At 34.5% G+C, this 23,385-nt stretch overlaps 1 protein-coding gene across 4 annotated transcripts in view; it reads left to right on the forward strand.

The window, feature by feature from the left end:
- ptprz1a (protein tyrosine phosphatase receptor type Z1a) overlaps positions 1-23,385 on the forward strand; it is a 305,504-nt gene that overhangs the window by 158,477 nt on the left and 123,642 nt on the right. For all 4 annotated transcript variants that reach the window (XM_039761121.1, XM_039761122.1, XM_039761123.1 and 1 more), the window contains exons 3-6: positions 3,356-3,535; positions 4,027-4,178; positions 5,442-5,537; positions 18,409-18,475. In XM_039761121.1, coding sequence (XP_039617055.1) covers positions 3,356-3,535; positions 4,027-4,178; positions 5,442-5,537; positions 18,409-18,475 — 495 coding nt within the window. The remainder of the gene's footprint in view (positions 1-3,355; positions 3,536-4,026; positions 4,179-5,441; positions 5,538-18,408; positions 18,476-23,385) is intronic.

Consider the following 23,385-nt stretch of genomic DNA (forward strand, 5'->3'; position numbering starts at 1 on the left):
GTCAGTTTTACTGGTAGCTACACTGTGCTAGCGATTATGCGTTTATATCCCACTTATATTCTGCCTTACTTCCAGCCCTGTAACATCACTAATTAACCTCAGCTTTTAAGGTAAGAAAAATTATTGATAGACAGAAAAAGACATGACCTATGATTATTTACAAACTTGTAAGTTTAAAATTCTCACCAAATCAGGAAATGCTAAACAGAGTCAAATGTGTTCTTTTCTTATTTTTATGTGACACATCTCCAATAGAATATTAGACTATTGAAAAACATGGTTGATTTTTCAAAATGCAGTGTTTTATTAAATAGAAAACAAAACTTAGCTGTCCTTGCTAAACACACAAAAAATATTAATTTCATACTTAAAAAACATCTTTTGATGGGCCAGCTTGTTTCCATTTACAACTGAGTGTATTCATTGTGAATTGTATGTTTTATTTAAATAACAGATGGATGGATATTGAAGGAAATGGAAGAGAAAAAAGTGAAAAACTCATTCACTTCAGGTTAAAAATCATTTCCATTAAATTCTTGGAAAGGAAAAAAAAACTGCGACATAAGAATGACATCATATAGTAGAATGAAAACACTAACATCCCAGAAAATTAAATAAGATCTATTATTGGCAAGGATTGGTTTCTAATTAAGCAATCAAGTTGGATCAAAAAGCAGAAACCACTTCAGCCCCCCAGGACTAATTTTGCTTACCCGTGCACTATAACATATGGTACCACCTTATGATGGTAACAGAGTTAATGAAGCACTTTTAAATTAATGATTAAACTAATACCTACATAGATATTATGAGCCAACGTAAGACATCCTGTTTATTAGGTTACTGGGTCATTGATTTTGCAGTTTTGGGTTGCATTTAGTGTCTTAACTAATTTGTCATGTGTGTACTGTAAATAGGTTTCTTACTTAAATTGCTTTCTTGGAAATCCATTCAGAAATCCATAGAGGGGACATTATATTCTTTGACTCTTCCACTTTTCTTTTGTATTGCATTTTTTCCAATACATCTATAAGTTTATGTAACACTGATCACTTTTTTAATTATCTATTTTGTTTCTCCTCCTTACCCATTCACTCAATTTTTATTACTTGTAAGTAAAGTGCATTTAATTTTAACAGATTATTCATTCTTTTCAAAAATTCCTTCCAGTGTAAAAGATTGTTTGCCAGGTAATGTTATCACAGTTGTGTGTTTTCTTGAAAAAGTTTTTTTCTGACTCCATTTTACAAAAAACTTGTCATGGATGTGAGTCAGTCCACTCAAGCAGGCAATGGAAATGACAGGTAGAGTGAAGCATGTCTTTGCAAGTCTTTTCTGCTCCACACTATAAATATGAAGCAACCTGTTTCCTCGGGTTATCTTATAATGAATACCATGTGGTCTTAATCATTATCTTAAGTATGTAATTCTTGTACAAAAAGCAGTCCTTGTCTTTAAGTCAGTGCCTATACAGTAAGTGTGTATACCAACCAAATATTTTGATCATTTCTCTGTCTTCCTGTCCCCATTGAAACCATCAAAAATATGAGTAGGCAGGTACTGCAGGGTTTCATGATTGCAGGTCTCTTAATTAGTGGCTATGCTTTTCATGCTTTATAATTTACCTCCTTTTTTAGGGGCATTCACATATAATGTGAAAAGTACCTACTACAATTATCATGACTGTCTGCCCACTTAAAACAACATTGCTCCCAGTGGACCAAATTTATGGAAAATTTGAACCCTTATTTCTTATGGAAATTTGTCAGGAATGTTCCATTTTCATTAAGATGTCTTGAATACAGCACACCACGCATTTTTGAAATTTAAAAATCTCTTTTTTGGAAAGTATTGTTGAATTCACAATCTTTTCTATCTAAAAACATTAAAACATCCTGTGAAATGTCAATTACTGGTTAAAAAACTGTTTCAAATTTACCTAGTTAAGTGCTGGGGGAGTTTATACACCAGCTCACTACTCTTTCTGTTTAAGGTAAGTTAACTGTAAAAATAAAAAATATAAAAGCAAATGTCACCTATTTAGAACTGAATGTAAGGAGAAAGGAATTATATGTGTTGCTCTGAAAGCACAGTGTGAACATATATGCCCTCAGTATTTACAATATATCACGCTAAATCCAACCTCACAGCTTCATTATCTGCACATTTCTAATGATTTGGTATTTCTTGACCTTATAATTTATCAACAAAACTCCAGACCTGCTCTTAATTATGGTCTGACGCAACCCACACTTTTACCTTTAGACTGATTTTAACTTTTTGGGTACAACGTTTAAAAAATATTATGTTTAAGAAATTTGAACTACAGTTAGTCATGGACCCTCCACAACAGCAAATAAACTGATCAACTAACATTTTTTATCACCTGGTTTGGAATCTTTTGTCTATGAAAGCTATTGAGCTGCCACAAGTCTCTTTGAGATACAATTTTAATTTTAAAGTACTGTCAAAAAGTCTGTATTTAGACGTAGTAATTACATTTTATTATAACTGTTATTTTTAAAATGACAAAAGGGATTACTAACTCCTTGAAGTAACTTAAATGTTTAAGGTTCCAACTTTTAAATTAGTTAGCTAAGTCCCTGAGCAGACCTCAAAGTGATGCCATGCATATTAACTAAATTAACAATTTTAAAGGCACTTGTCAGTACTACAGATTTGTTGTTTATAGTTTCTGTTATAGTCTTCAGGAAAATTGCATCAAATTAATTGCTTTAGAAAAAGAAATCCTTTTTTATGATAACTGACGTCGCATTAGTGAAACTATCTCTATTTTTCAATGTAGCATCTCCATGGAACATTTTTGTAATATTAGAGTGATTATATCACTTAACCAGCATTTTATGTCACGAATTTACCCATTGTGTACACTATAATATGCTATAAATGTTGGTTACTAATTATTTTTCATGAATGTCAAAAAATGAATATTATCGGCAAGGTTGGAAAAATGCCATTCCAAAAAGACTGAATTGGGTCCACTATGTATGTACATACCCACACAGAACCATTTTACAATCTCCAATTAAAATAACATGCATTTCCTTGGGGATGTGGGAGATAAAACAGACAACCTGGAAGAAGACCTACATAAACAGAAGGAGGCTCCTTGTTGCCAATTTCAGGGCACGGGAGTCAACCCCTAAATCTAGAAGCTGGGAGCTTTTACCAATATGCCACCCTGCTCCTCCAACCAAAATATTACATGGAGAAAATATTGCTTTTTTGATGGATCAGTAGAAAATATGTTAAATGTAAACACTGTAACCAAAAAACGTAAAACATTATTTATCTTGTATCAAAATTATAGTTAACAGCATTTATTTTTTAACAGGTACATTAAACCAAAATAATTGGAGTAAGAAGTATCCTTCTTGCAATGGTGCCAAACAGTCCCCAATTGACATTAATGAGGATTTCACTCAAGTGAATGTGAACTTTCAGAAACTTCAATTCGTAGGCTGGGAGAAGGAAACATCCTCAACAACTTTGCTGCATAATGATGGCAAAACAGGTAATTATTATTATTATTGTTGTTATTGTTATTAATAATAATATCTATGTGGGTTTTAAAAACATTTATAAAAGAGAGCTTTTTTTGAGAAAGGCACGCTGGTTTGCCCTACATTTGGAAGATTAAGCAGTGCATTATCATAATCTTTACAGTTATAGTCTCTCATGCGCATTATGTTAATAACCAATGCCAAAAAACATAAAAGTAAACCTCCCCAGCTGATTTGTAAGTAGTAAGCCCCAATATGGCAGAGTCATCTGAATGCTGGATACTGTATCTGTTCATTTATTTTATCTGTAAAGAAAAAACAGAACTCATCTGCAAAGCATTGATGTATAATGCATTTTATTGAAACAATAGCTAAAATTATTTGTCATCATTTATTGATTTAGATATATTTTTTCTTCCTTAATGTTTTATTTAGCTTAATAAGCCTTGTATCTGTTTAATTTTTAATGACACAGTACTATGTGATTTGTTTTTTGTTTTAGTGGAAGTTATAGTGAATGATAACTACTATATTATTGGTGGGCCCTTGAAATCTCAGTTTAAAGTTGGTAAGATTCACTTCCACTGGGGAGACTGCAGTAGAACTTCAGTTGGGTCTGAGCACAGCTTAAAAGGACAGAAATTTCCCTTAGAGGTAAGAAGTGCAGTGCTGTTGATCAGCTGTTAACATCCATTTACTGTACCTCCTTCTCTTCTTATAAAAGTAACATTCTTTAACAAACAATTTCTTAGCTTGATTATTAGAATTATTTACACACACACTCTATATGTATATATATATACAGTATATATATTTATATATATATACAAAAATATGTTTTCCGTTAAAATTGTGTTATTGTTGTCGATACTTAGAAATAAAGTATTAACAGCATTTAGTTTGACTTAAAAGGCAAAAGAGAGAGGCAAATAAGTACTAGTGTTGGATTTGTTGTAAAATATCATTAATTTTTAGCTTAAAATAGTATTTTTACATTATATTTATGTACAGTGTAAAACAACTGTCTAAAAGGGATTTGAAAGGTTTCAAATGATTGTGTTATATCTTACCAATTTTATCCATGAAAGGTACTTTGAGGAATGTACATGATTCTGACCAGTACAAAGCACATTATTATTGACATATTAAGAATATACCACATATTTAACAGTGGCAAGATTTCTGGTACCAAAATAAAATATTTTCTTTGGATTAATTACATTTATAGGAATATTAAAGACCACAGACTTGCTGCACAGTCTCCATTCCTCATTTAAGCACATGGTCTAAGGATATTTGCACTAGCATCTTCTAGATTTAGGGACAATCTTTACCCCAGCAGCCACTCATACTGTCAACTGCATGATTGTTTGTTATGCTTTACATTTATATTTTCTATGCAATTGTTATTTATTGTCTTTCTCTTTTTTGTCTGGTGATGTTGCTTTAAATTGTGCTACTGTTGCTAGTTTATGGGAGATATGCAAGTAAAAATGTAATCATACTAAGTGAACACAACAGTAAACTAGAACATGAACTTAGCTGCCACAATTATGGAATAATCATTAGGTGTTAAGCCAAGCAATTTATAATAATTTATAGTAATACCCAGGGCACTAGATTTAAAACTCAGGTTTGTTGGTACAGTTTCCACTGTATGACACTGAGCTTGACAGTTGGCCTCTTTATGCTCAAACTGCCAAAAAAACTATAAATGAAAAATTACATTGTATATCGTCCTGATCTTGGAAGTCACCATTGCTAGTGATGTCAGTCAATATAAAGTAATAATGACAGCCTTACCTTCACACACACGTTTTATTCTTAAACTTACTTAACTATAGACACACAGACCTTAATTAATGTATTTTTTAATGTTAACCAGATTTAATGAATCTTAATTTTTAATTCTTTCAGATGCAAATCTTCTGCTTTGAGGCAGATAAGTTTGAAAATATTACTGCTGCAATAAAGGGTAATGGAAGATTAACAGCATTATCTGTTTTATTTGAGGTAATCATAATTTATCCAATTATCCATTCATATTAAAAATACTTTATTTATGGGTTGGAGTTTATATTGATACTGTTTTTTCATTAATTTAATTTTAGCTTATATAATACTAGGTTGATAGACTTTCACTTGTGTTTCTTGTGTATTTAATCAAGGCCAGCTCTAGTGTAGCTGTTAACCCTGGGCAGTTCTTCGAATATATCGGATGTTTAAGCTCAGACCTGGGAGTGAACCACTTCTGTCAGTGTTACACCACTAAAATGTATGTGGTTTAATGCCAAGGGCTGATGCTCTTCTAGTTTTCCATCAGCTAAAAAGGTGGTACCTAAGAATGTTATAATCTATGCCATAGGTCAGAAGGTTATAGTCTATGCCATAGGTCAGTTCAGGACTTGGGGGGGAAAAAAAACATGCCTTTGAAACTTGGAGTATCTTCTGAACTCCTGTGGTTTTCCAGACAGCATCTTTTTCTTTGTTTGACTGCTTTTAGTAACTTTACTTGCATCATTTTTCAAAGTATTAAACCTCTAAACTATCTATATGTTATGTGACAGATTGTTTTTGAAGTGGTGAATGTAGTTCTACATCGTTAATTGTTTTTGGAAACTCTTGCAAAAATTTTTGAATGAATCTGCAAAAATTTGATCTTAAAGGAAAAAAATGATTATTCAGACTTTTCTTAATATTGCATATATTAACTACATTTTTTTATTTTCTACTAAAATCTGTTACTGTTGTTTACATTTAAACAGCATTCTATATTAGTTGTAAAACATATACACTGTTTCAGTTTATTTGATATTGCATTAATGATGTTTTTTTGCTTGAAATAAGAGTTGGCTCTCTCTGTGATTTCCTTAAATGAGGAAAATAGTGGAAAGTTAGTCCAAAGTAAGGATTCAGACTACATCTCTAAAACAGCCATCCTCCTCTAATCATTTCATTAAAAACGCAAGCAAAAATGTAGAAGTTTTTGCTTGTTACCAGTTAAAATAAGTATGTACTTAGTAGCCATCTTATATACATATTTATTTAAATTATAATCATATGTTTTTTACTGCACTAACTGTATTACACAAAATATCAAAAGGTTTAACAAAAAGAGATGTTGGGATGAACACTCTTTAGTTATGGTGCAGAAAATTAAACTGTGCCCACAATGATGTATTTATAGTGCCCTTTATACTCTTCATCAAAGCACAACTTGCTTGCATACTTTTTGCATTCATTTTACAACTGTCTTTTCAGCAAGGTTTGACTTAGTTTGACAAATGCTGAACTGTTTCATTTTAAACACCTGGCTTATATTCAGTCCTCTGGACCTGACACATCATCTCCCTCAACCCCTGCCCCAGTGCCAACCTGATCCAACCTATAGACATGTCAAATAAAAATACATTATTAAAGCAAATGCCAATGTTTTGTCTGATAAGTTCATTATAATGGCTGAGTAGACCGCACATAGAACAAAATTTACATATAATATAACACATATAATTTGCATTGGTATTTATGTGCTTTACATGAAGAGCTGGCAATTAGGAAAAAAATACTAGCCTTGAATTCACTTGAATTGACACTGTCCTCACTAAAGCTGAATGAATATTGTGGATCAGAGTTTCAGTAACAAGTAAAAGGCAGCGACTGATATTCATAATCTGCATTTTAAACAGATGAAAGTGAGGTGTACCTGAAAGATTCTGTAGAGATACAGAGAATGCCATCATTGTCATCAGCATCATCTCTGTACCCTGGCCAGTACCTCTCAGCATTGCTACTGTAGAAAACATAGAGAGAACAGGGGCAAAATCCTTAGTACTACACCATGGGTTCAGAGACTCATTTAGTTTTCATGTGGGCCACAAAATATTTGGGCCCTTGGGCCTGGGCCCAACAAGAATGTTTGGTTATCCAGGTATTCTTACATAACATATCATAGCATTGTCCAAGCTAATAAAAAGATCACAAATATTCAAATAAGAACTTCTTGCAACAGTGGAATGCTGAATGGTATCTCTGAATATTCAATGTGCCAGACCCTGAAACTGATGGGCTACAACTACAGAAGACTACACTGGAGCTCCACTCTTGATACCTAAGATCAGGAAAATTAGGTTATTTTGGGCAAGTGATTATCAAAACTGAATGTCAGTTGCTCTGACAAATCTTGATTTCTGCTATAACATCCAGATTCTAGGGTCAGAATTTAACATAAATAGCATGAATCCATAGATCAATTGTTCTTTGTTTTTGTTGTATAAGATGAAATCCCGGCGCCACTACTACTATGTACATCTCTTTATGGGCTTGGTCCAAATATTTTTAAATTAATAAGGTATGTGAACCCTTCATGAACATTAGAGTGAGTTCAGTTTACTTCAACAGCCTGAACAGTCTCAGACCTCAGTCCAGCCGAGGACCTTTGGGATGTTATGATACTAGACGTTCAAGGATGAAGCTGTAGCAGAAGAACCTGAAGGGACTTAATAATACTTTTGAGTCAGCATGGATCAAAATCCCTCAGGAAAGTTTCCAGCACCTTGTTGAATCCAGAAGAAAATATAAAATATAAAAACTTGGTTGGGCAATGAAAACAATTATTACAGAATTTTGAAAAACAATGAAAGAAGACCGTATGAGCATCCTTAGCAATATCTCTAACAATTAGATGGCATGCTAAAACAGTGAGTCTTCAGCCTTGGTTTAAATACTACGAAAGATGGGGATTCTTTGATATTGATATGTTGCTCATTTAAGATTGGTTTCCTTCTGTCAAAATGTTCTAGATCCTACAGATTTTTTATGTTTGAAAAGTTAATTAAGCTTTATCTTAAGATTGAAATGTGTGCCCAGTAAGAGTGTGTGATATGTATCATCTACGATAATATCTTAATTGTTGTTTTAATGATGTTAGAGCTGAAATTATCAAGTATATCACTTAAATGAGTGATCAAAAATTGTCACGGGATAAAACAGCCTCGCAATCTATGTTAGATTTAATTGCAAGACATGGATCATCATCACTCACGTGGAGGTGGTTTGGTTTTGAAAAAAACGATGTTGCTTAAAAGACAGCAATCTGTAAATCATGTCAGAAATCATTTACCATTAAAGACAGCTCGACAAATAACTTGTTTCACCATCTGCAAATTGAAATTGATCTGGTAAAGGGCCCTGTAGGTGTCAGGCAAAAAAAACAAAAACATTTTGAACAAATTATTAACCTATTCAAACAAAGTAATTCATTTTAACAGATTATTTTTATTTCAGTAAAAAGCATATGGCTATTGGGCACGATTTATTTCATGAGCTATCTTGGCTGGGGTGGGGGTGGGGAGATCCTCAATTCTAAAGCACTTTTTTTTTTCTTTCATTATTTAAAACACCTGTACCTTGTTATGATGACACAATGGAGGGAGCATTAAAGAAAAAAAAAAGCCTTTTAGCAACTATTTAAAAAAACACAGAAATTCAAAGATGGCAAGTCTGCACACTGCCATTAAAAAAGAGATCAAGAGCTACTTGATGATACTTAAAGTGGACAGTGATGTAAATCCACTTGAGTAGTGGAAAACACAAGAAGTGCATTTCCTCAAATTGAGGAAGCTTGCAAAAAGTACCTGTATATCCGTGACTCAAGCAGCTCTTCAGTGAGTACTCTCAGTACTGGAGGAAATGTTGTAAAATGTAAGCCAGATGCTGTGGCTTGTTTGACACAAGTTGAAGTTTCCTCAGTAGAATTTTACAATTTTTATATTTTTTCTATATCATTGTGTAGTATTGGACAGAACTTGAAGTTAGTAATTTGTTTAAAAATATTATAGGTTTGGGTTTTTTATGTATTTTTGTGCAATATATGACAGAACTTCTTTACAAATGCTATAGTTTTTTTTCCCTGTGTAGTGTTTGTCAGTTTTTGGATTTTACTGTACAATATACAGATATATATATTATAATGTAAAAAATATAATATCAAGGAGAGCAGAAATTATTTTTCATCTCTTGTTACATTCTATTAGTACCACTTATTCGAAGGTTTTGGTAAATATGTTTTGTAAAATTAAATGGCTTCCTTAGCACCAGCCTCCTTTAGGTACATTTTTTAACACATGCAGTAGATTTTTTCAGGCTGTTTGAATTGAAGGTTACATAGGTGCAAAGTGATTGAGGTGGTAGAGAGGACTTCAACAGTGATGAAGAAAAATGTGGCTCATCTTTAAAAAAATGTCCAAATCTAAAATTTATGTCTCACAAATTCCCTTTTTCCAGCCAACTAAAACGAATAAAGCCAAATACGGGCAGTTTAAATAAACACATTGCTGTATGTTAAGTAACGTTTTGCTAGTACAGCAAAAGTGTTTTTTTTTTCTCCTTGAGTCATTCAGAAATAGAAAACTGCAGTTCTTAATGCATGTAATAATAAAATTAATTGTGCATCAATTTAAAAAAGCAGCTTCCAGCTATTTCAAATATTCCTCACTGTTTCCTTTTATTTGTTCGTTTCCATTTCTCTATTATCAGTGCTGCCAGAAAACCTGCCACTGCCAATCTGTAGATACATCAGTACTGCAAGTTCACTGAAGCACAAAATGGTAGGCTGCCAAATGAGGTGACAGAATGCAAGCAGGACAGTAAAAGGGCTGCACAATCTATCTCATAATGAAGTGTGGCATGTGTTCCCTAAAGGGAATCAAGACTGGTATGAGTGTATTAATAACAAGCACACTACAACTTTGGTAGCCTTACACGTGACCTCAGTGATGTCTGTCTTTGCTAATTTACATGTTTTTATTCTAACATAATATTTTTCAGTTGCATAAGTAAGATTTTCAATGTGCTAATCTATACTTTATTCATGGAGAGTCAGCACTGGGGACAAACAGGTGACCATTCATAGACAGGATACTAGTCGGCCTCAGAACACACTCTCAAATTTACTCTTGCTTTGCCAAACCAGAACAGAAACACAGATAATGTCTAGACTCCACAAAGGGAGCATTTAAGCCACAATATGAACTCAGGACTTAAGAGATGTGAAGCAGCAGTGCTCCACTAAAAGCTCCTAATAAATTAAATTCATGCATAATATTTGTACTTAGCAAGCAGCTATAAAAGTAGTAGAAGGTTAAATTAGGCAGTGTGTTATAATGGCTAAGTGACAGGAAATGGACACAAGGATGATGGTTTACTCCCTACTCCTGTTTTACTAAGCTAGTTACTCATCATTGCCTATGATTATCTTGGGGTGCCTTGCTTGAAATAAGTTGCTAAAGTCTGGAAATACTGCCAGCATCTTCGGCAGTAATAGCTAGAATAGTTTCAAGCATACAGACAACACTGAAGGAACTTCAGGGAAGATAGGAAGGTTACTTTTAATAAAGTTTATGATTTGAACAAAGAAAAATAGTGGTTGGGAGCATGAGCTGACAGCATGTTGCCGCACCTACTACACAATAAACCACCTGGATTGGGACCCAAGTGCAACGGGTGACACCTCAGTACCAGCACTGGAACACTGTGAGTTTTTTTTACGTTTGGCTAGACTGCCATTCCTGCAACCAACCCCCTAGTTTTCCCTGTAAGTTGGGGACCTGGTTGTAGGGCTGTATTCAGATTAATGTCATACCCAGGATGAAGCAATTGCACGTTAAGGGCCTTGTTCAAGGGCCCAATGGAGCAGAATCACTTCTGCTGTTTACAGGATTTGAACCAGCAACCTTCCGATTGCTGGCACAGATCCCTAGCCACCAGTAATGTGCAACTGAAATATTATGTTTGAAGCATAGTTCTTCAAAGAATATTCACACTTTTTCACTTTGTATAGATGTGTCTAAAAGTTCTTATTCCTAGGGATTTCAATTAATTAAATTCAATAAGGTTTAAGAAGGTTGGAATGTGTCACTAGCAATAGTTGAGAATGTTGTCTTGGCCTTAAGTCATCTTCTACAATAGTACCTTACTTTGAGAGAATGATACACAATTGGAAATTATTAAATAGTAAAAAGTAAATTGGAAAATGTTAACAACAACCAGAATACAAAATAAAACATGTTTAATGGAGTTTGAACAAGATTTTATTTGCATGGTTAACAAAATAAAATGCAATTTCATTATGTTCTGCTTCCTTCCAAAGGGTCCAAGTAAATATATTCTTGACCTAATAGGTTATGTAGTGTATTCATGACCCGAAGGTTAGGTAATGGCATGCCTGACTCTGCATTAAACCTTTCCAAAATCATATCTATAATATTACTCTTTATTTCTGCCTTTTTGCAGAGACAGAGACAGAAATTCATAAGCATGTTCAGAACTATTGGTGATAATGGATAGCCCTATATAGTTTGCACTCTAGTGTGAAATAGTCAGAATTTATACTATTTATACAAACAGGTGCTTCTTCACAAGAATATCATAATCTGATCCAAGCACATATATTGGATCTCAACCCCGATTTGCGTAAATATTCCTATTCATCTTTATCTAAAGCTTTTTCTACATTCTAAGATAACATGACATCTGGAAGCTCCGATACAATGGAAGAATACCATAAATTATGGTAAAGAATCATTGAATATTTCATAACATGATTCTGCATTTAATAAAATTTAGTTTGACCTTGATATGATATTACAGAAGAGAGAAGTTTCTGTATTCTTTTAGTTAAACTTTGCACCAAGAGTTTTTGTTATTTTGCCTGTTTTGTATGTATGTTCAATAATCACTCAATGACATGCTATACATTGCTTTATTTAGGTGGATTGCCACAATATTGCAGCTGTATTTGGTACAAGGCAGGGTCCAACCTAAAATGGAATGGCTCTCCATTAAAAGTCCTTACAAATAGAGACTGGGCCAGGATTGTTAACCAGGTGACCAAAGCTGTTAGTAAACCGGAAAAACCAATGTGCCACAGTGCCAACCTGTATATAGCTATTAGTATGCTAAATTTGTTAAATCTATTTAAATCAGACTTAGTGTTGGGTGGAGGGGTCACAGCCTCTTCCATAGGCAGTAGTCAACTCTGGCTAAGGCCATTGCAGAGCAGTTTCATGTATACATACACATTCACTCATATGTGGCAGGTTTAGTGCCTGAATAATTAACCAGACTACATAGAAAAAAGTCTCTATAGTCACAGGGAGGATGTGCAAACTCCACATATCCAGAGCCCAAATTGTTATTTAAACCTAGTCGGCAAAAGCTGTGAGAGAGCAGGCTGGATCTAAATTCATATCTCAAAGTAATCTCAGCTTGCATAACAGACTTTTAAAATGTAGTAATTTTTTGTTGCTTGACATTGATTAAAGCTGTTCTGCTTTAATTAGACCAAAAGATTATTTTTTAAAGGCCTTTAATGCATCTTTGGAATGTAGGGAGAAATCTGCCCGTTCTCCTGTTCTGTTTTTCTATAGCATTTTACTTTATTCATGCCTTTCCCATATAGTACAGTCTGCATAGTCCCAAGATACAAATTAGCAAGGTTGTCAAACACTCAGAACTATTTCTGTTAGATTTGTGATCCCCAGTGGTCCATAATCACAAGGTCTGTGTTAAATGCATGTTGTCTCTGATTTAACACCCAAAAAATATGACTTTCTGGACTGAAATTATAATAATGTTTGCCAGTGCACAAAATCACAAGGCTGTTGAAGATGGAAAGTTTGCCCAGAAACTCCCACACCTGCACCTGTAATGTCTATAATTCATATCATTGAAACCCACACTGGCAGAAGGACCTCAAGCAGAACAGAAGAATATGATACAACAGTGGCTCTGCCAGAGCTGCAACTGTAATGTTTTAACCCTCTCTTACAGTACTAGACTAATGAAAGTACAAGAAATATTACAGTTCCATACAGTATGTGATTGGAGTGTTTTTAAAACAAAACAAAGGGCAGATACCTGTTAAAAGTTGCAATTTGTAACAATTGCAGGGTTGGCAACTAGAAGAAAGGACCTACAGAAGATTCAAACTTAAGTCACTCTTAGGTGGGGACAGTCACATGTTGTATTACACCAACACATATTACTTGATTCTAACTGGATAGCTTTTACGATCATAATATTTCACATCAAACCCTTTCTTCCCATAACATTTTGAAAACTAGAGTTTACAAAAACACTCAACTAATACATGAATAGAGCAGATAGAGGCTTGCCATCTACAGTTATTGTGTCCATAATGAAGAGGAGGGTGTGACCCTTTGGACTTTTTTTTTACATTAGAAACATGAGAAAAAATTTTAAAAGAACAGGTCATTCAGCCCAATCAACCAAATATCTCATAAATGACTTGAAGTTTGTTATGGTACAACTGGGGTTATTGCCTGGGCACAAGTTTATTTAATAATTTTATTATTTTAATGTAGATTTTCATATTGCATTATTAATTTAATTTTTCATTTTGTTTTGTCTTTGTATTTATATAATATCATGATTACTGATATGTTGTTTATTAAGTTTTTGTGTTTTATGTACTTGCTGTGTTTTACTGTTGGCCTGTATGTGGCGCCCAAAAATGTTGGACCACCAGACTATGCAGTAGAAAAATATTAAAAAGTTGTTTTCTTTTCACAGGGATCATTGTGTCGATCACCAAAACAAAAGAAATGTCAGTATTGCATCAATAATTTTTGGACAATTTGTATTATTTTTTTTTCAGCAGAATTTGAGCCATTGAACAATTTTTGTTATTATTTAGAGCAGGACTGACTAGCTGTAAATCTTTTTAAAGGGGCTAGCAAAGAATATAGTCTTAATTGAAGCTGTGCTCATTTCCTGGGTGATCATTGTATTGATCACCAAAACAAAAGGGCTTTCATGATTGCATTAATATTTGTGTTGTAACCCTTGGTTTAAATTTTTTGCTGTTTTATTATTTTACTTTTTGTCTATAAAACATAATCAATTTATTGTGATACTGTGAATGCTAATTTTTGTGTGTTTGTTTTCCATTAACACTGTTATATTGTGCCCACACTGCATAATTGTCTGAACTTTGACATTCCCAGTGTAGCAGGAGTTAAGAGAGATTTAAAAATAACCTTTTATTCTCCACAGTTTTGGTTTTGCCATGTTTTGTTTTCCTGCTTTGTATTTTGTATTTCATTTTGTTTTTGTTTTTTAGATATATTCTTATCATGTTTTAGCTGTGGATTCTTTGCTGACTATTCTTTTTAATGTCCTTTTATGGAAGACTTTTACTTCTCAATTAAATTTTACTTATATCTTGCTTAAGACTGACAGCAGTAGCTCTTTGCTATCCAAGCCAGACGTTTTTTATGAGTGTTGTTTTTTTGATTTTATTTATTTATATGGGAGTTTATTTAAATTTTTAATTTTCCTTTTGAGAACAAATAAAGTATAATCCAATCTCCTTGAAATTTCATTTCTCCAAACTTGATCATATCAAGGCCATATCTGGAAATTTATTTGAGATATCCAGAAAAGGCATTTTAGGTATCTTAAAATGGGCTGGTTGTTGTTTAAAGATACAGTATCTGGAAATGGAAAAGAAATGTTTTAAATTGCATTTCAGATATCTTTACATTGGCATATGTATAAAAATACATTTTAAAATAGCTCAGATTCATTTAATGATTAATGATGTTTTAAAATGTATCTCTGCTCCATTTCAGATGTTCTAAAACATAATTCAAGATATCTAAAATTTTTTACAGAATTTAAAAAATGAATTTAAGATATTGAATATCATTTTCAGTTGTCTACAAAACAGTGTGAGATATCTCAAATGCATTTCCAGATATACAAAATATTTCAAAATGTACATTGATCCAAATAAGTGATCTTGAAAAATGTTCTCCCAAGTGATGAATCGTGCTTCAATATATAGCAGTCTTATGGACGAATCTGGGTTTGGTGGATGCCGGTAGAACACTATGTTCCTGACTGCATACTGCCTACTGTAAAGTTTGCTGCAGGAGGGATAATGGTCTGGGGCCGGCTTTCGGGGTTTGGGCTAGGTGTTTTGGTTCCAGTGAAGGGTACTGCTTCAACATTTGTGCCAACAGTTTGGGGAGGACCTTTTTTCTGTTCCAGTATGATTATGCGTTTGTGCACAAAGCAAGGTCCATAAAATCGAGGTTTGACATGTTTGGTGTGAAGACACTCAAGTGGCCTGCAGAGAGCCTTGACCTCAACCTTACTGAACACTTTTGAGATGAATTGGAATGGTAATTGCAAATCAGGTGTTCTTGTTGAAAATTGGTACCCGGCCTCACAGATGCTCTGATTTCTTTTGGAACACCTGCAAAGGGGAGGCCAACTCAGTATTAATGCCCATGGTTTTACAATAGGATGTCGAACAAGCTCAAACAAGTGTGAAAAGTCCACATACTTTTGGCCATATAGTATATCTTCCTAATATCTAAAAAAGTTAGTTCAAGGTATTTCAAAATGAATTCCTGCAATTTCTGAGCTGTCTTAGATGCATTTAAAGATATAATAAAATAGACAGGAAGGTTCCCTGGAAGAACTGTATTTTGCAAGAAGTGATTTTGACATCTCAAAATGTATTACATATATCTTATAATGTAAAAGATGGGTATCAGGTTGCATTTTAAGATATCAAAAATTTATTTTTAGATATATGCATATGTTCATTTGGCTTGCCACAGAGAAGGTTTTCTTTATTCCATCCATGCTGTTCCTCCCCTAACATTGTCAACCACCAATTCTGATCCATCCCTTTCTTTTCTCTTGCCACTCTCCTTAAATAGTTGCAATGCAAAAAACGGTTCTGTCAAAGTAAAGCAAGTTGCATCCTTAACTTTTGATTTTTTTATTATTAATTGTAGGATTATTTAAATTAACTTAATGATATGTCTATATGCTACAATCCAACAATTAGATTACTGCATTTCATTACAAAAAGTAAATCAATCAGTCATATTTAAATTTTAGCAGCCTATTATAAATATTCAGAGAATTGTCCATTTTTTCATTTAATGTGTGATATTAGTTTGTATTGTCATGGAAAGACCAGTGTCCCAGTCAGGATAGGCACAGTTCCCTTTTAAAAGTTCTTTTGGACCCAGAAGTGCTTCCTGGAGACAATGGTTTTGGCACCGGAAGTACTCTCAGCTCTGGTTTATAGGAGACCCCCAGGCCACTTGGCCCAGGGAGTTGGAGTCAATAGAAGAGAAGGGCATCACTCACCTGAGAGGAGTAGAGGAGAAAGAAAATGAAGCAAAGGAAAGGAAGGCTTGTGTTGATTGAGAAGAAACCTGCAAGAGGTACTTTGTGAAATAAAAGAATATTTCAACCAAGAACCTCTGTCAACATAGTTGTGTCTGGGGTTTCAGGGTCGAGTATTATTCAGTTGATTTTTTTCTATAGTATGCTTGTATTATTTTGAATATTTGTGAACTGCTTTGTGCAAGGAAAAGGTACTATGTAAATAAAATTATTATTTTTGTTGTTAGTATTGTTGCTATTATTACGAATTGCCATAAAATGAGTTCAATGTACTCTGTCTGGTAACCACTGACTTTTACTAAGGTCAGTTGAAGAGGATGCCATTTGAAAAGTTCCTTAACAAATGAATCAGAATGTGTAGTTTTACTTACGCTGGGTTTAAGAAACTTGCATAAATTAAAGATTGTTTTTAAGATAAAATGTGTGTTGTTCTTAGCATTATGATGCATTTCCAAAACTCACCCCATTATTTAAACACCACCACCCTTATCAAGTACTAGAGAAAGTACCTTACAGACATAGGAGTGTATGAATTTGTATAAAGCAACTATAAAGGCACAAACAAAATGGAAAAAGTGGAGAAAAACCCCCAGCTGTTCTGACCTATTGGTTCTTTTTTCCTCCGGGCATTATATCACTTAAGCATTTAAGGAATCAGTCATGTTACTTGGTTTATACTTTATTGCCATAGTCTTTTGGTCTGAGGAGCATAATGAAATTTGATGCCTTTTCTGATACCAGTGTCTCCATCCAGAACTATAACTGTAATTGGTAATTAGCTGTTGCTTGACAGTTTATGTTAATCAAATTAGAATTTCTGTGTTTTACTTAATGTAAATAATGTATGATTTAACTTTTTCTGTTACTGAATTTTATTTGTACAGTAAACTTGTGCAGGTGCTATGAGTCTCTACTCAATGAAATTGAAATTGAGATTGAATCAGCATTATTTTTTGTAAATGGTTGGAAAAATAGTAATAATGCCTATATGGGCATCCGATAGAATTTATTTGAAGAAAGAAAGAGAAAGTGCATTAAAGGAACAACTAGGTTCACTCGGTCACTGAATTAAAGCTACTGTAACTAAAGTAGGTGAATGTTTGGTAAATCCAGCATGAATAGCACTAGAAGCTTTTCTGTGCAGGCTTCACAGATAATTAATAGAAGTTTAAAATCGATATGGTAACTAACTAGAGGTCACCAGAGTGATGTAAATCAATGTGCTTTAATTACGTTAGTAATTAATTCTCCCATCATTTAAATTTGTTATTGACTTCTGAAAATGGTAACACTTCAAGTATGTGAGCATGGTATTTCTGCATGTTTTATAAAGTAAATTCAGTTTGATTTAAAAAAATAAAATAGTTCATACAGTGTATAACACTGAACAGTGGTTTGTCCTGTTGTGCTTCCACTGGAGGAGAAATCAAGCTTTTCCAAAACAGTTTACTGTCATTCATAATTTAAAATTTTTTCAAGCATGACTATGAGTGTTGTATAACAGTTAGCTAAAGGAAACTTTTATTAAGAGTAACATTCTAAAGAAGAGCATGTTGTAATGGAATTTTCTTTTGTAACATGACCACACTATTTCATATTAATTTGACACAAACTTAACAATAACTAATTGTGTTCTTTCTATTTTGTTTTACAGATTAGTCCAGACGAAAATGAGAACTATGACACAATTATTAGTGGTGTGAACAGCGTTAGTCGTTTTGGTATGTTTTTTAAAAGCAGTTTATTTTGGTCAGCACAAAGTAAATTTTATACATTTGTTTCCTTGCATTATTCCCTACATTCACATAATAAAGTGAATTCACAGTACACCAGTAAAATTAATGATATTCTATGACTCCCTTTTATATTACCTGAGAAGTGTATTGCATTTTAATAAAATGTAACATGCCGTATATTTCATGTATGTTCAATGTAGATGCATGAAATCCATCTGTCGTGTATTTTGGACCATTGTTTCCACAAAAAAATACAGAACACAATAAACCCATCTTTTGTCATTTCCTAGCAGTCGTCCACGTTACATTACACACAGCTCTATGTGCCCTGCAATAGACTAGTCAACAATATGTTTGATTATAAAATTTGCAGACACACAACACAATTCATTTCGCTCCCTGTTCACTTCTTAAACTGTGGTAATTCTCACTGTAAAATATACTCTTTGAAAGTATTGTAAAATTCATAATTTCAGACCTTTCAAAATAAAATTTCTTTGTTAATAAAGACAAACTCAACCTCAATACGATCCCCTAGTAAGAGTCATAAAACAACACACATTTGTGGAAAACATTGTACAGCATCTTAAAGGAAAAAATATTGTATACTTGGATTAAAATAGTTTGCATGAGTGGTCCAGATCTAGCCATCACTCATGCTTCTTCACAAAGCAGGCATCATAATACCAGAACACCACAACATATGTCATACAACTCAACAAAATGTCTTCATGTGACAAGAAATAACTCCAGAGGTTTTATTAAAATAAAAACAGCTAATAGTAAAAAAATAAAATCTGGAACTTATTTATGTTACAAGCCCATTCTACATAGTTTAATTTGTTATTTTTGTAATTGTTATTACAAAATTTTAACAATGTTTAATGATAATATTGGAACATTTTGGACTCAAATTTTCATGGCCACAGCTGTTTTTATTGACAATGGCCTTCATTCCCAGTCACGTGTTTAAACGCCATTGTGACATATGGTGTCCTTGTGCAATAACTTCATCAGATGACATCACATGGAGGATTGGAACCTTTTGGCTTTGTTTTTTGTGACAAAAAATTTTGCTCAATGTTTTTTGAACATTACATTATATTTTTGACAAAGAGACAACATTAAGCCAAGTTATCTTGCCAGTGCTAGATAACTTAAAATTTAAATTCCTTCAAAATATTACTAGACTGAGTTTTAAGTTTCTCAACACCTTACTGTGATGATAAGAACCTTCATCACATTTTGATGGTATAAGTAAGTCAGCATACAGCAAACTGTGCAAAATTTGTGCCACAGATTCATATCAGAAGTTACAACTTAACCAGACTCCACTGCTGCCCTTGAGAAAAAAGGAAGTTCAGGCATCAGTGGACTAAAGCAATTGAACCATGAACTGCCGAAAATTGGAAAAATATTACCTGTTCTTGGTGATTCCTACAAATAACATGCAACATGTGAGAAATCTTGTGTGTTTGTGGATCTGTTTTGCCATGTGTTAACATTGAAGACTGGTATTGGTAGTATAATATTGTGGGGTATGATTTTTTGACACTTTACTTTTTACACCACTCAAGCATCCGTGGAATGAGGTTAAATAAACTGCTTGTCATAGAGATTCTCAAGCTGATCTCAACAGTTATAGGACAACATGGTATCAATATGAGCACAAATTTCAGTGCCAGTATATCTAAGAGCATCAGTGTTGTTCCCTTGACATCCCTTTGACCTTATACCTAGTCAAATTTATGCTGTTCGGAGGACAAAAGAGAAGAGGACTTGTTTTTTATGTTATGCTTAACAAACCATCAAAAAAGATCTATCATGTAGAGCAAAACTGAATAAAGGTGGAAAACTGATGAAAATCTATATTTCAGGTGATTTTTCAAGAAAGAGTTAAGGTGGGCTAATTCAGTATACACTAAATTACAAAGCAAACAAAACCAAAGGGAGCAAGCATAAAGACAGGCAGACACATTTAAATGCACCACCACACGTTTATTTACACTACTATTTACAATTATAAGTGCACACAATACCCCCAAGACTCCCCAAAGTCCAGGTCTCACACTCAGTGCCTTTAGTCTTCAGGCCGCCTCCACTCCTCTCCACCAAGCTCTGTCCTTTTCACCCGACTCCAGCCCGGATGTGCTCCAGGTGCTTCCCGGCAATCTTCCACCTGCACTCCCCAGTGTGGCGGAAGTGCCGACTGCGTACCCGGAAGCACTCCGGGTGTCCTCGATCCTCTTCCCCCCAGCACTTCCGGGTGTGGCGGAAGTGCTGAGGTCCAGGGCTCTGTAGGCATTGGGGCGCCCCCTGGCGGTGACCACAGGCCCCTACAGGGCTGAGCTTCAATGCTCTCTACCCGTGGTCCCCAAAGCAACCAGGGCGGTCGACCTCTCGTGCTCTGGAGGAGGCGCAAGCCCTCCTCTGGTCATTCTAGGTGTCCTGGCTGTGTGCCACAATAGCGATGGATTGAAAAACAGAACACAACCTAATGAAAAAAAGAAAATTGTTTTAAATATCATCTTTTCATTCTTGTAAGGGTTTTCTTTATAAATAAAGGCAGATAAAGTGCAGATTTTAAGATAAATGTGTCAACAATAACAAATTCCATTGAAACATCATGTATGGATCTGAAGGACAACTATTCACTTGTTTTGCAAAAGAACATTTTTCATAAGTTTTAATATAAAGTAAGGCATCTTTGAACATTGAAAGCCATGAGAAATATCTCACAGTCACTTGTATCACAGGTAAGTATACATATTTCTGAGAATTTCCAAGAGGAAATTCAAACTTGCCATGTTAGGACACTCAAAATCAAGCTTCAGTTTGCATCAATAACATTTGCTCAGACTACTTTAAACTAGAACGTGGCACAAGACAAGGATGCCCTTTGTCACCGCTGCTGTTTGCAATTGCCATTGAACCACTGGCAATACATTGTCGAAATACTGATCAGATAAAGGGGATTAGCAGAGAAGGACTGGAACAGAAAATCTCATTATATGCAGATGACATGGTACTGTATATATCGGACCCAGAAAATTCTGTGCCTGCAGTCTTAGCAGCACTCACAGAATTTCAAAAGCTCTCTGGTCTCAGAATTAATCTGAATAAAAGTGTACTCTTTCCGGTGAATTCTAAAGCATATAATATTAGATTAGACACCCTACCTTTTATCATTGCAGAACAGTTTAAATACCTCGGGGTAAACATCACAAGTAAACATAAAGCTCTATATCAACAAAATTTCGTCGTCTGCATGGAAAAAATTAAACAAGACTTGCATAGATGGTCAACCCTTCATCTCACACTAGCTGGAAGAATTAACACTGTTAAGATGAATATTCTTCCTAAGCTCCTTTTTTTATTTCAAAACATACCAATATCTATACTAATAAAAGGCAAAGCCCTCACTCACTCACTCACTCACTGACTCACTCACTCACTGACTCATCACTAATTCTCCAACTTCCCGTGTGGGTGGAAGGCTGAAATTTGGCAGGTTCATTCCTTACAGCTTCCTTACAAAAGTTGGGCAGGTTTTATATCGAAATTCTACGCGTAATGGTCATAACTGGAAGCAGTTTTTCTCCATTTACTGTAATGGAGATGAGCTTCAACGCCGTGGGGGAGTTTCGTGTGACATCATCACGCCTCCCGTAATCACGCAGTACATAGAAAACCAGGAAGACCTCAAAAAAGCGCTGAAGAAAACATGCATTATATAATTGAGAAGGCAGCGAAACAATAAGAAGCGAGCGAGTGACATATACAACCATATTCATGAGTTCTGCTACTTCGGAAACAAAGCACGATGTAAACCTACACTTTAAATTAAGTTCATAGACAGGCTGCCGCTGGCGTTTGCAATTTAGTGCCTGCCCATATAAGGCCGTCCGTCAGCGGCAATCCAATAGCAAACTGCCACGGGTAAATATTCACGGGTGAAGGACTGTGCTTATGGAGAGGAAGATGAGATGGTCAGGGTGGTGTTTGACACAAACTCAGCGAAACTGCGAGAGAAAGTTTTAAGTGCCAGGACTAAGGTAACATTAAATAAAGCAATGGACATAGCACGAGATGGCACCAGCACAGCTGGGAACCTTCGATGCAAGTACACCGAGTGGCTCACGTGAACTGACGCGTGCACAGATAAAAGCAACAGTTCCAAAGAGCGCTGAACAAAAACCGAATTACACAATTGAAAAGGCAGCAAAAAATATGAAGCGTCTGATAAGCATATTCATAAATGCAGCTACTGTGGAAACAAAGCACACGGTGGAAAAAGTCAATGTCCCGCTAAAGGAAGACAGTGTAAAAAACCCCGTGCATGCAGTGTGTCAGGTCTCAGATAAAGAAGAAGACGAGCTGTTTATTGATGCAGTAAGAAACGAATCGATGAATGAAACCTGTCATCTTTACAGCGATTGACAAACACGGAATGTAACTTGAACACAACACATCCTACAAATACGAACCTGATTGAAAGAAATAATGATAATCAAATCCTTGATGACAGCAACACTCAGTAACACTCACAAAACAAATACTGTATATTGACAGTCATGTTACGTTATTTTTAAAATGTTCCCTTTTCTTTTTCTACCTTTTTTAACACACTACTTCTCCGCTGCGATACGCGGGTATATATATATGTATATATATATATATCCCGCTCTACATACTCGAATAATGGATACTTTATTCGCCATCAATGATTGTTTTGGTAAAGCCATACTCAGTGTATTCATTAGATGAGCGGTAAAAAGTAAGGGGGGGGAGGATGACTTATTGAGGCATGCAGGCTGTAGTGCCGTCAATCTATCTGAATTGCGCGATCACATTTGAAAAAATATATCTTTTCAGGTTCTATTTAGTCCATATGT

The sequence above is a fragment of the Polypterus senegalus genome, chromosome 8, assembly GCF_016835505.1.
Source record: "Polypterus senegalus isolate Bchr_013 chromosome 8, ASM1683550v1, whole genome shotgun sequence".
Taxonomy (NCBI): Eukaryota; Metazoa; Chordata; class Cladistia; order Polypteriformes; family Polypteridae; genus Polypterus; species Polypterus senegalus.